The sequence below is a fragment of the Hyperoodon ampullatus genome (assembly GCF_949752795.1).
Source record: "Hyperoodon ampullatus genome assembly, chromosome: 5".
NCBI classification, from domain to species: domain Eukaryota; kingdom Metazoa; phylum Chordata; class Mammalia; order Artiodactyla; family Ziphiidae; genus Hyperoodon; species Hyperoodon ampullatus.
The window spans coordinates 80,003,030-80,017,073 of NC_136918.1; the positions used below are offsets into that span (position 1 = coordinate 80,003,030).

The 14,044-nt window shown below is 38.0% G+C and overlaps 2 protein-coding genes across 4 annotated transcripts in view; one reads left to right on the plus strand and one right to left on the minus strand.

The window, feature by feature from the left end:
• GTF2E1 (general transcription factor IIE subunit 1) overlaps nt 1-1,244 on the minus strand; it is a 29,113-nt gene extending 27,869 nt beyond the window's left edge. The window contains exon 1 of the mRNA XM_079704419.1: nt 777-1,244. Within this exon, the coding sequence (XP_079560545.1) occupies nt 777-1,224 (448 nt within the window). The 5' untranslated portion in view covers nt 1,225-1,244. The remainder of the gene's footprint in view (nt 1-776) is intronic.
• Nucleotides 1,245-6,038: 4,794 nt separating this feature from the next.
• The window catches only part of RABL3 (RAB, member of RAS oncogene family like 3), a gene marked incomplete at both ends in the record, with an annotated part of 37,436 nt that continues 29,430 nt past the window's right edge, over nt 6,039-14,044 (plus strand). For 2 of the 3 annotated variants that reach the window (XM_079705477.1, XM_079705478.1), the window contains 2 exons: nt 6,127-6,172; nt 11,728-11,819. In XM_079705477.1, coding sequence (XP_079561603.1) covers nt 6,127-6,172; nt 11,728-11,819 — 138 coding nt within the window. Of the gene's footprint in view, nt 6,173-11,727; nt 11,820-14,044 lie in introns of all 3 variants that reach the window. The other variant, XM_079705476.1, reaches the window with a different exon arrangement.

Here is a 14,044-nt window from a genome sequence, read left to right on the forward strand (position 1 = left end):
GTAGATTCTGTGTTGATTAGAAAAATCCTTAAAACTTTGTAGATTCTGTGTTGATTAGAAAAATCCTTAAAACTTAAGTATTTAATTAAATGAAGCAATTTATAACTCCTGTTGATGATTTGCTTCCATTAATGAATGGCTAAGAAACTAAATATCTATTGTTAACTTGGAAAGAGTGCCCCTCTTATTTCATCTGGCTAACTTTTACTTATCTTTTAGGTCCCCGCTGTTTAAACTTCTTTGAGAGGCCTCCCCAGATCCACATTAGATGCCCTAGTTATGTCCTCCTGATAGCACTTTGCACTTCCACTAACAAAGCATTTAAGTTCTAATAATATGTATTTATTATAACTGTCTGGCAGTGACTGGCACAAGTAGGTACTCAAATATTTGTTGAATGAGGAGTTCAAAAGTAAACTTAGTAAAGTCAGAATAGCCTCAAAGTGGTAGAGAAAGTCAACGCTTTAGATTAGGCCACAGTTGTAAATAAGGGATGGGGGTAGAAACAGAGGTAGAGGGCTATGGGTAAAAGAACAGTCCATGGATGAGTACTCCCTTGTAAAGGAGAAAGGCTTTGCAACAGCTTCTAAAAGTAGTATGACAGTCAAACAGGACATTAAGACTAAGAATGACTGTATGCTTACTTACACCAATATATCCACTTTTATAATGATATATATGATCAGTTTAAAAACTAGATGAATCAACTTAAGAAAAAGGTTACATACTTTAAAAAGTTACTTAAAAGAAAGATTCATAAACTGGAACAATCTCACCTGTCATGGGATCAAAGAGCTGATTAGCTTCTAAATCTGTAAAAGTACTACTACAGACGGGACATTTGAAGGAAGCCCGGTTGGTGGAATCTCTCTCATCAGTTTCAATCCTCCTTCTCATGTGGTCCAATTTATATTTTACCACATTAACAAGAGTACGATAATTGATAAAGTAGTAGTTGTGGCGAGTGGTTTTCCCATCTGCAGCAGTCTCTACCCTCATTCTGCACTTGATGAATTTGTCTCCCTTTAAATTATTCAAGACTGATCGAAGTTGCTTCCGATCAAACTTGAGCAGCTCCAGCATGTCCTCCTCTTTCACACAGGGGTTTCGGATCAAGATGTCCAAGGCCAAAGCATGCTCAATGCCATAAAACCCCCGGATCACATACTTGGCTAACCGCTTCAATGCTGCAGGAACCTCGGTGAGGACATCTGGATCTGCCATCTTTAGCAGCAAACTTCAACTTTAAATGTACTGAATTCAGGAAAAAAAAGAGAAAATTAGCTAGGCATAAGGACAAAGTAATCATTTTAAATCTAGAATAATCAACCCATTAGGTAGCTGGTAATCGCTATTCTTGGAGTGCCACAAAGGTACTTACAACATTGTTTTTAAAAGACTTATAATGCCTAAGCATTTAACAGAGAACAAAAGATTCTCTGTTACACAAAAGATTACACCTTAAAAGCTTGATATATTTCCTAAATGGTTACTTTCATGACCTACTGTGTGTTTAATTCCAAAAATTAACATTACTTATAGCAATGATATACTATATCAAGCTCACTTTATTTCAGAAAGAGAAACACAAAAATCTAAACAAAGTCTCATTATTCTTAATGCTACGGATCTTTGGGAATGCTGGGGGAAAAAAACCCTGAGAAACTTAGCAGTTAGCATATTCTTTTAAGTGCCTTTATTTCCTTTCTTGAGTAAAAATTTTCTATCAAGGTAGATTCTAGGATGTTTTACATAGTCATGCTATCACAATAAAATCACAACAAACCAATAAATGCCTAAGTAATCACCAGCTGGGATGTTTGGCAAAATTACTGTTATAAATCTGAAAGAAATTAACAATTATATCCAGACAGCTTTACCAAGCTTGAAAAGTTAAATGACCAAATAAGCAAATGCTATACAGTTCTAAAAAACAGTAACAACAAACACCAAGATATCCTTAAATACTGGATCCCCTGCAGGACAAGTAGAGGCTAACTGTACCCAGAAAGCTGTCTTCTAGAAGCCCAAACTGGCATGGGCTAGACTTTCATGTGGTTGTTAAAAAGCCTGGGATTTAGAATTAGAGTCAGATAGCCTTGTTTTAGTGGCTGTGTGATCCTGAGCAAATCCCTTAACAACTTCAAGCCACACTTCACTCTCTGAGAAATAAGGGTAATATCAACTACTTCAATGAGGTTGTTGTGATGAATAAATGAGAATGTAATGTGCTTAGGAAGCACCTGTTAATAAAGACACCATCTATACCAATTTAATACATCTCAAACTAAAAACGGCCAGGCACACAGACTATATCACACAGGCTATATCAAATGAAATTTCCCTACACTGGGAAATTTGGGAAATGAAAATTTCCCAAATTTCCCTACATAAGGAAATTTTTAACAGCCTATTAAATTATTTCCATAGGGAATCATAGTGTTATTAATACTAGTTTCTACTGAATCTTTTATTTAAAATCAGTAGTTATCAACCCTATCACGCTATTTTATAAGAAACAGTTTTATATCCACAGTACTATTCTAAAAAGATATTCCTAAATAACGAATGAATACACATATGGTGGGGGGAGGGTGGATATAATACCCTACCTTTAATAAAGGAAAAATAAAGTCAGTTATATTTTGGATTGTAAATACTCAGGCATGACTATATATAAGAGATAACAAAGTAGCACCTAGGTCCAAACCTGTGGTCCTAGAGCCTTTTTGTCATCCCAAGGCTTAAGGATGCCAAGCAAGTGCCTGGGTTCAACACCAAAGTAGTAGCATAACACACGGCCATGTGCATTTTATTCTTTCTAATTTGGCCTATACATTGAACTTGAACCTAGTTTGGGGTTTTTTTTGTTTTGTTTTACATGGCAGAACACAATATGTGGCTTCGGAAACAGACCAAAGGATGGCAGACAAATGTCAAAATAACCTACTTTTCCAGTATTATTTCCTACTATTGTACTCCCCTCCCTGACCTTCCACCCCATATACTCCATTTTCCAGGCCAATGGTTCTCAACACTGGCTGTAAAGCAGAATCATCTGGGGAGCATTTAAAAATACCCACCCTGGGCCCCATTCCCAGAGATTCTGTTTCAGCTGGTCTGGGCAGGCCAGATTAGGCATCACACTAATTTTTAAAGCTCCTTAGGTGACTCTAATATACAGAATAAGTCCCTGACCACTGTTATCAACAAACTGGGTACCTGACTATTACATACCTGGCCAAAGCACATCCTGCATGGGGAGGGCCCTGTGCCACATCATTCAGCCTGTTACCTTTGCCTGAAACACCCTAGGGGGCCCTAAAGATTTGAGAAAGGAAGTGACATGAGGACTCTGCAGTCCAATAGTTTTAGGTTTTGAATCCCAGTTCCACCATATCTTAGCCTGTGACCCTGGAAAATTCTCAGCTACAGTTTCATCAGATTAACAGTACCTTCCTCATAGAGTTGATGTATGAGATTAAATGAGATAATTCATGTAAAGTGTTTGACTTTCAAGGCTGGCATCGTAAGAGTTCCATTAAGTACTGGCATACATAACAAGACTCCCTACTTAGAAAAGTGACTCTTACAACAATTTGAGAAATGGGCTGAAGTAAGTGAAAATGGAGGCACTGTGGAAACATTAAGAGCGATAGTAATCAAACCTAAACTATGAAAGACAAGAAAAAATTACAAGAGGACAGGATGAATGAAACTTATTAGAGGAACAAAATCAAAAGGACCCAATAATACATTGGAAATGGAGTTACAGAGTAGGAAAATTTTAAATAGCTATTTGGGGTTTTTTCCCCAATTTTTTTTATTGTGATAAAATATACATAACATAAAATTTACCGATTAAGTATTTTTAAGCAGACAGTTCAGTAATGTTAAATACATTCATAATGTTAACCAACTATCACCACCAACCACTTCCACAACTCTTTTCACCTTGTAAAACTGAAACATTATACCTATTAAACAATAACATATAGCTATTTGTTTTAAACCAGTGTAACTAGAAAAGTACTACTATGAGAAACAGGTTAACACCTGAAGAGGAACAGGTTTGGAAGAAATGAGGCATTCATTCAGTTTTAGTTGCTTGTCTTTGAGGAAATACCACAGAATATTACTGTGAAGATGTCCAGCAGGTGGCTGAACAAATGAAACTGGAACTCAGCAAAGAAGTCATGCTGTGCCACCTTGTTCAAAATCTCTACACTCTAAAATCCTCCTTCCTGAACATTGTGTTCTCTCCTTCACTGCCTCTACTCCCTCAATTATGCTGAATCTCCTCAATCTCTGGATTTCATAATACTGAGATGAGAGGTCTCAAACTGGTAGCCTGTGCCACATCGTTTGACTCAAAGAATGTTTTGAAATTTTTCTGAATTTGTGGTCAACATTAAAAATCATGAGATTTCACATCAATTTCAATTTTTCAGGCCCTCTTGAGAACTGCAAATATCTGCGGAAAAAAATGAGACCATGTCCCCACATGGAAATAATTAGCTAAAGAGCAGCTGACATTTTTAAACAGGGAAGGAGCTTGGCTGGCCTCTGGAGACTTTTCAGTGTGTGACCTCTGGGGGCCAGGCCTTGTTTCTTCTTTTTAGCCCCAGAATCCATCAGTCACCTCCCAGCCTCACCTACGACCCTACAGCCCAGACCCCCAAAGGCAAGTTGGTTTTGCTTTTGAACCCTATGTATTCTAATCATACAAACACTGGGCAACAGAGTTGGAGAAACAAAGTTGAAACGAATGCACTCTCTGTGCTTGGTCTACCCTCCTCAGCTTCATCTCCGGCCACACTGGCATTCTCTCAATTCTGTGAGCCACACATGCGTTCCCTACTTCCAGGCCTTTGCACATGCTGTTTTCTCTGCTCCCACAGCTAAGCCCAAAGTCCCTTCTCCTAATCATCCTTCACATCTCAAATGACATTTCCTCAGAGACACCTTCTCAGATTTCCCTTAGTGGCTCAGAATGATCCCCCACTTCACATGTTCCCATAGTTCTTTCTCCTTCTTCGCTGCAGTGAATAGACTTATACTTTCTCCATGTCTACCTCGGAGACCAGGAGATTAATCTTGTTCACCACTGACTTTCCAACGTGCAGCACAGCTGGTCTAGTACTTCCATAAAACTTTCTATAGGTCTCGTAAAGCACCTTTTCTTCAAACATGCCCACCCTGCCAGCTTCCCCCCAATTCACTTCCTCCACTGCAGCTTCCAGAGTAGAAAAAGATAGGGTATTGGAAACCCTCTTCTTAAACTTCAAATGGTTTTAAGGAGGTGAAAGCATCAAATTCGTGATTGTAAAGGATTATGCTGACTGCAGCGTGTAAAAGAAGGAAGGAGTGGATGTGGGGAGTCCTGTCAGATTATTTCAGTATACTTCTATTCCAGTTCCAGAAGAACTTGGATTCTACACAACCAACTGGCTTTCTCGGCTACCATATTTCACGGTACTCTCCACGCCTTCATACATACAGTGGCATATCACCGTGAAACCTACGGACAAGCTGGCCTCCACGAGCCCGGTAATGTTCACCTCCTCCCCACTGTGACACCCCGACACCCTAGATCCCCTCGGACACTACCAGCTGAGTCCAGAGGCCACACTCGGCGCAGCCAAGCCCGTCCTACCCGAGGTCGCACATGGGCCGCTCCGGGTCAATAGTTCTTTGGAAACCAAGAAGAGAACCGAGTCAAGAGAGCAGCTAAGGGGGAGGAGGCTAGCTATGGAGAAAGGAGCGAAAAGGAGAAGACACCCTGAAAGGCGGCGCCAGGCCAGGAAACCGAGAACAAGGAACAGGGAACAAGGTTTACCAAAGCGAATCCTCGAACACTCCCACTACAGCTTCCCTCAGCGCCTCAACTACTGGTTTAAACGAGCCACGCCACTTGTGCGACAAGGAGAACGCCCTATTCCTGCGACCAGCTTTAGAAACCACCCGCTACTTTTAACCAGACGGGCCAATCAGCACAGTGAGGCCTTCAATCAAGACAGTCACGCTCCTATTGGCCAATGACATTGAAGAATCCGCCTTCCAATCCCAGCTCTGATTGGCCTATAATCCCGGAATAGGCGTTAACCTCAGGAAGGCAGTGGCAAGATGGCGTCCCTGGATCGGGTGAAGGTACTGGTGTTGGGAGACTCAGGTGAGCCGCTTAACCCACTTCTGGGGCTCCCGACACTTTTGAGTTATCCGAAAATCCTCCCCTTTCACTCTCCCTTTACACACACACCGACTGACTCCGGCCCGTGGCTGAATTCCCTCTCAAGGCCTAAAGACTACACTTCCCAGAGGACTTTGCTCAATTTTACGGAGCGGCGGCATCGCACGGGTGGGGGGCGCGGAGCCGGGGCCTTTCTCTGATTTCGCTGGTTTCTACGTCGGTTTCCAGGGCGACCGAAGCCTAGTGATCCTTTGGTTTTAAAAGATTTGCGGAGGTTGAGTGTTGTACTGGGCGCCGTGCTGAGGCAGAAGTTCGGACCGTGCCTTTAATAGATTTTGTTAATTAAAGAAATCAAATGTGCACTAAGAAGAATGACACTGTTCCAGGTGATTTGCATATATTAACTCATTTAATCCTGAGATCAGTCCTATTATCCCATCTCACAAATGACAAATCTCTTTTACAAAAAAAGAGATGTAAATGACAGAACTAGTTTGAGCCGGGAGTCCACATACTTAGAACACCAACCCATATTATTTCGTGAAGTATCAGGTGGTAGACCTGTTTTACTCTCAACTGTGCTTCTTTTTTCTTTGTTCTCTTTAATCTTAATTGAAAAACTGTTATGTGCTAGACTGGAAGAAATAGAAAAAATAAGATAAGGGCCATTTTATGAAGCAGCTAGGACTTAATGCTGAGCCCAGTTTAATCCTAGTGTTAAAATTCTTACCTTGGACACTTGAGAACAGGAGTTGAAGTCTGTGTTTCTATCTCCCCTTCACTATCCTGTTTCTCATACCCTCCACTCCTAAGCTTCTTAAGAACTTGAAATAAATGTTAACCTTGCATTTCATAGATGTGCTTTTCTGGAGTTGACCTTTGGATGTCTGCTTGAGCAAAGACGTTGTGTCACATGCTTGGAGGTGGAGAGGACATACCCCAAAGAGCTTGAAAACTAGCCTTACCAAACTGAATAAAATTGGTGGGGGGAGGAGGTTGAGAACATTTTCACGTTGCCTGAAGATTATTTGCATTGCAAAGTATTTTACAGAGAGCATTATTTAATATTCCCTTCAGAAAGTTGCATTATGAAATTCTATGAACATAATCCAATTTATGTCAACTTCAGTTCTTTAGCATGAAGTGGTGCTGAAGTTAATTTAATAAAAGCACTCAGTTTTACAGATAAAGAAAGCAACGGTGGTCTAAATGGGCTTCGTAAGAGTATCACCAAGTAGGATTTAGAAGAATCCAGAGCTAACACAGTTCTTTATGATATGTGAAGTGGGTGCTTTCTCTCATTTATAATTACCTTTCTATTGCATCTAACAATCGCTTCATGTTACATCTTGTTCAAACTAGTCGATTTATTTTTTTTCCCCAAAAAATTATTTCCCTATTATAATACATGGCAAATGCTGAATTAGGTGCTGGGGATATAACTGTGGAATTAATGCATTACACAACAGCGTTGAATTGGCTGCTGTATTAAATGTGAAAAAGTGATCAGGCAGTTAGTAAGCTTTTTAAAATTATTATTATAGTTTAGTTGTAAAACAGAAGACACAGCCATGCCCACCAGGAAAGTGATTGATCTTGTCACACATTCACTGATGTTAGGCTATATGTGCAAAGTCAGTTATTGTCTTTTTATCAGTTCCCTTTTAACAATGATTTGCTGTCTGACAAGTTAGAATATACTTTTTACATTTCATCTGCCTTTGTATTTAAACTTCAAAGTTTACTTTTGAATAAAGGCTCATTTCCCCTGTGAAATTTTGAGGATTTTGCAAATATATAACGGAATGACTAGGGGTTTAGAAATTTGTTTGTATCCCATAGAGATATTTGATAATTTAGTAAGGAATCCTGAAAGTCTCTCTAACATGCACATACTCTTTTCTCTTTGTTCCTTCATATGTAAGGGATGAGCTTAATACATTACCAGCTCTGTTTGGAGCTGGCATTTATTTGATTATATTGAACTTTTTCCCCCCAGCAAATCAAGTGCATTCTTTTCATCTAAGTTAGTTCTAATGATGAAAACATAGAATCAGAATCTCCCAAAATTCTTAAAGTTAACCACTATTCTTGGCACTTCTGTTGTTCTTACTGTTTAAAGTTCATCCCGTGTTAGCTAACTCTTATCATCCAATGCAGTTAATTCATGGAGAGCTATACAATATTATTACATAGAGATGTTTACTCTGACACAGTTAAGCTTAACTAGAATTTCAAGACTTGTATCAAGCTGATAACTAAGTGCCTAGTTATATTCCTCCAACATAAACAAACCTACATGCAAACACAAAAATCAACAATATGCCCTAAAGGCCATAGATATCAGATGCCATGCAGTAAATAAAATACAAAGCTCACTTTGAGTAGTCAAAAATCTTACGTGCCTGTATGTAAAAAAATAAAATGAATGAAAGGGAAATCTGGGAAAATGTTTGGTTCACTTACATGAGCAGCTAGTATATAAAGAGGTCATATAAACTGATAACAGTAAAACCTAGTAGATAAATGGGTGGAGCACATCAATAGATAATTCATAAGAGAGGAAAAACAGCTGATTAGCAAAGATGAACATAATGTGTATTTTTACCAGAAGGTAAAGAAATGTAGACTAAAGCAAGATGTCACTTTTTTTTCTCTTATAAGCTAACAAAGATGAAAAAGCAACTACATACTGTTGAGGTGCAACAAGACCTGCAGGCTTATGTGTATGGCGGGTGGCAGAGTAACCAGATAAACGTTGTCAATGTATATCGAGAACTTTCAATGCTGATTTCGGTTTACATATTAATTTCACTTCTGGGAAGGTATACTAAAAAATAATTTTAATTTTAAACAAAAGTGTAAACAGAAATCTTTTCTTAGCATAGTGAAAAGTTCAAAGCACCCTAATATCTAATAATGAGAAAATGGTTAAAGAAATCATTATCTCTCCTCTCTGAACTACTATGGAGACATTAAAAATATTTATGAAGATTCTGTAATAACATGGAAATTTTTAGCCACTAAATAAGTACTAATTAAGGCCCTCTCTGAGTACTGGAAATAAAAAATGAGTAAAACCCAGTCCCAGCCCTCAAAGAACTTAAAATCAAGCAGAGTGAATAAAATCTATAAACAAGCAAGTGTAATAGTGTATTTTAAGTGCTCTATAGAAAAATGTACAGTGTAGAGCAGAGATGCAGAGGATGGTGGGTGATGTACTTAGTTCTACCTGTATGGAGTAAGAGAAGACTTTATATCTAGAATGATGCTGAGTCTTGAAAGATTAATTCACCAGGCCAGTGGGAGAGGGGAAATGGAAGGAGAGGATGGGTAGGATATTTCAGACAAAACCAGCTGTGTAAGCAAAGGCTTATGTTTCATTGTTTTTAAGTACACTGTGTATATATTCACAGTAACAACCTGCTTATAGAAAAACTCTGCTTATAAAATTAAATCTGCATTGACAGTAGTGCTCTTTGGGTGATTTATTTTCTTCTTTTTTCTGTACTTTCTAGATAGACTGTAAATAAAACTTTATAATAAAAAGTGATAGATCCATGCACAGTAATGCACACAAAGGGGTCAGCTAAATTTTTGATAACAACTAGTGACGCATAAAGATTCACCAACAATGCTTGTTATAATGGCATCCCAAGATATGTTAATTGAATGAGTAACTCTACACATAAATGTACAGGGATAGCTCATTCCCTTTCCTCTTCCTACAGATCTCAGAATACTAACCCTAGCATTAGTAAGTAGATTATCCTAAACCCAGGAGATCTATAAGAAAAGAAAGTGCTGTCCTACTGAATGGGAGAAGATATTTGCGAGCAACATATCTGATAAGGGGCTATCCAAAATATATAAAGAACTCATGCAACTCAGTATCAAAAAACAATCCAATTAAAAAATAGGCAGAGTACTTTAATAGACATTTTTCCAAAGAAGACATACACATGAAAAGATGGTCAGCATCTCTAATCATCATCTCTAATCATCAGGGAAATGCACATCAAAACCACAATGAGATATCATCTCACACCTGTCAATAACTGTCATCAAAAAGACAACAAATAACAAGTGTCGTCGAAGATGTGGAGAAAAGGGAACCCTCATGTACTGTCAGTGGAATTGTAAATTGGTGCAGCCACTGTGGAAAACAATATGGAAGCTTCCCAAAAATTAAAAATAGAATTACCATATGATCCAGCAGTTCCACTTCTGGGTATTTACCTGAAGAAAACAAAAAGACTAATTCGAAAAGATGTCTGCACTCCTATGTTCATTGCAGCATGATTTATAGTAGGCAAGATATGAAAGCAACCTGTGTCCACAATAGATGAATGGATAAAGAAAATGTGTGTATATATACACATACAGGTGGATTATTAGCCATAGAAAGAATGAAATCTTGCCATTTGCGACAACATGAATGGATTTAGAAGGTGTTATGCTAAATGAAATAAGAAAGACAAATACTGTATGATCTCACTTATATGTAGAATTTTTTAAAAAATGAACAAACAAAATGAAACAGACTCATACAGAGAACAAACTGGTGGTTGCTAGAAAGGAGAGGTGGGGAGAGGGGTGAAATAGGTGCAGGGAATTGAGGTACAAACTTCCAATTATAAATAAGTCACAGGGGTGTATTGTACAGCATAGGGAATATCACCAGTGGTACTGTAATAGCTTTGCATGGGGACCGATGGTTACCAGACTTATTGTGGTGATCATTTTGTAATGTATTTAAGGGTTGTACACCTGAAACTAACATAATATTGTATGTCAACTATATTTCAATAAAAAGAAAAGACAAGTGCTGTCTATGAAGTTAAAGGGCCATGATGTAGAAGAAGAAGAAGAGTTGTTCTTCTTTTCCAAAAGAAGTCTGGGCCAAGTGGTTGACTGCTTTCTAAAAATCACTGTATGGGAGAACTGGCATATCTAAATATAGAATTGTGAAATGGTGAATCCCTGTCACTGATAGTGTTCAAGCATAATCTGAAAGACCGTCTAACAGGGTCTGTGGAAGGGACCTCTGCATTGGTGGTCAGGATAGAGGAGATTACCTCTAAGATATGTTAAGATTCTACAATTCTAAAATAGGCTGAATAGATGAAATCATTCCAAAGGAAAGGGATTAGTTTATTTGAAATTGCCCTGGACCAGTAGTTCTCAAAGTGAGTTCCCTGGATCCGTAGCATCAACATCACCTGGGAATATGTTAGAAGTGCAAAATCTTTGGATTCCATGACAGACCTGTCAAACTGGAAACTCTGGGGACAGGATCCAGCATTCTGTGTTTTAACAAATCCTCCAGAGGATTCTGATGCTAAATTTGAGAGAACCAGTGTCCTTAACCATCTTCTCTTTATCAATGAAGCTTATTAAATCATTGGTATGGTATGAACACCCTTTAAACAACCGTGCTTTACATATCATTATTACTGCTTATTCTCAGTCTTACTTTTGCCGTAATATATTTCAGCATGTCTTTTAAATGACTAGAGTTCTTGTATCTTTTACAGGTGTTGGGAAATCTTCCCTAGTTCATCTCCTGTGCCAAAATCAAGTGCTGGGAAATCCGTCATGGACTGTGGGCTGCTCAGTAGATGTCAGGGTATGTGTTTCTTATATTTTAGTTTTTCCGTGTCATATTAAAGATAACTCCTTCAAATTCATGATCCAATTACAGCCCTGTAGTCAAGACTAAGTAATAATAATAGCTGGGTTTTATTAAGCACCTACTTTGTGCTAGATACTATGCCCAATGTTTTACATGTCTGCTTATTTAGTCTTTTTTAAACTGTAAGATATAGCTACAAAAATTAAGGCATAGAGAAGTAAAGTAATTTGATCAAATTCATTCAGTTCATAAGAAGCAGAGTTAAGATTTGATCCTAATTAGTCTGATTCCAGAGACTTCACTTTTAATTATTATGCTGTATATCTAGAGTTCACTTAACATGCTCCATAAATCACTCTGCTCGAGCCTTTCCCACTAAGACAGCCAACTTTTGGCTAGAAATATAGTGTAAAGGCAAAAGCTTCTGGAGCCTTATGTCTAGGTCATCTGTTCCACATCACATTTAGGAAACCCAAGTGCAGTTTCTGCTGAATTAATTATCTTCCCAGATATTTTGGTCTTGCTAATTCCAGCTATTCCTGTCCAGGCCTCTCTTGTACTGGCATACCTCTCTCCATTGAGTTAAGAAATAAATAAGGAGGGAATAGCAGTTAGCTACATTGACAGTTATTTTCCTTCAGTTCCTTGAACCTGTTATTCCACAGTCTGTGATGTATATTGCCACGGATTAGAAATCCTCTGTCAGCCTAAGTGTTATTCCTTTTTAAGGTAACTTCTTCTCTCTAGTTGCTTTAGAAAAAAAATTTTTTTTAATAATCTTTGATGTTCTGTAGTTTTGCTAACCTACATCTAAGGGTGGATTAGTTTTTAGTCATCCTAGTCAGAAGTTGTACGCCTTGTATATATCTTCATTTTTCAAAATTTTTAGCCATTATCTGTTTGCCTTACCTTGTTCCTTCTATCTTCTTCTTTTGAATTTCTATTGGATTTTTGTCCTCCACAACTTTTAATTGCACTTTCATGTTTTCTATTGTTAGTTTCTCCGTGGTGCATTCTGGATGATGTACTCATATCTGCCTTCCAGTTAACTAAGAATCTCTTCAACTATGTCTAATCTGTTTTTTAATAAATCCACTCAGTTTTTTATTTCAGTAACTGTAACTTTTAATTTCCAGATGTTCCTTTTGGTTCTTTTTCAAGTGTCAAAATTTTTCAAAATATTCTGATCTTTCATTATATTTTACTTTTTATTTTAATCATATTCAACATAATATTTTATGGTTTCTTTTGGCTCATTCTATTTTTTTTCTGGGTGGGTGACAGATCTCCTACTTGCTATATATGCAGACTCTACCTCATGGAAATGTACCTCTTGTATGGTTTGTAATTCTTGAAGATGACCACCTCTTCAACAGGATTTTTTTCTCCTCTTCCCTTTTGAAGTCTTGTATGCTGTGTTGTGAGAGTGCAGTGCCTTTCATTTCTGTTGCTGCCAGAGCCCTAGAGATTTCAGTGATCCTTGTAATTTCTCAGCTTGGAATTTCCATGCAATCTTGATAATGTAAATTCCCCCCAGCATCTGATTGTGGTTTCCATTTTTTGTGGATCTTTCATCTACTTTCTACAGGGTCCCTGACAGAAAGTTTTTCCTGCTTTCCTGAGCCAGTGGACAGTTTTTCCTACTCTCTTTCACTGACTGAGCTGCTCATCAAGGGTCCACATTTCAAGAAGGGAATCTGTTCTTTGTCACTCACCCACATATACTTTGCCTTAAAAGCTGGAAAACAGATTCCTATTCTTGGCTGGGCACTAAAACTTTGGCGACCAACCCCTGAAGTTATATCTGAATCTGGGTCAGGTCCCACTTCATACTCTTAAGTTTATCTTTCATTTCTAGCATCTGGGGAATTTCCTTTTTTTTTTTTTTCTCAAGCGTGTCCTTTTTATTTTTAAAAAATATTTTTATGGCATTTCTATGAGTTTGAAGTCAGAGGGGACCTGTCTATATCATTTCAGCCTACTATGTTCCCAAATTCTTAGCTATGGAAGAAAAAGAAATTCTAGATAATGAATTCAGTGGTAACTTTATTTAAGTTTGGGAGACCCAATAATAAGCTCTGGACAAAATTTCCCTTTGGACTTTTCTAGCTCCCTTTCTGTGAGAAAGCGTAACATATTGAAAATAAACTTAGATTTGAACTCCCACTTCCTGGGTCAGTCCCCATATTGCTTTTGCTTCTTAAAGAGAGACTTAGACT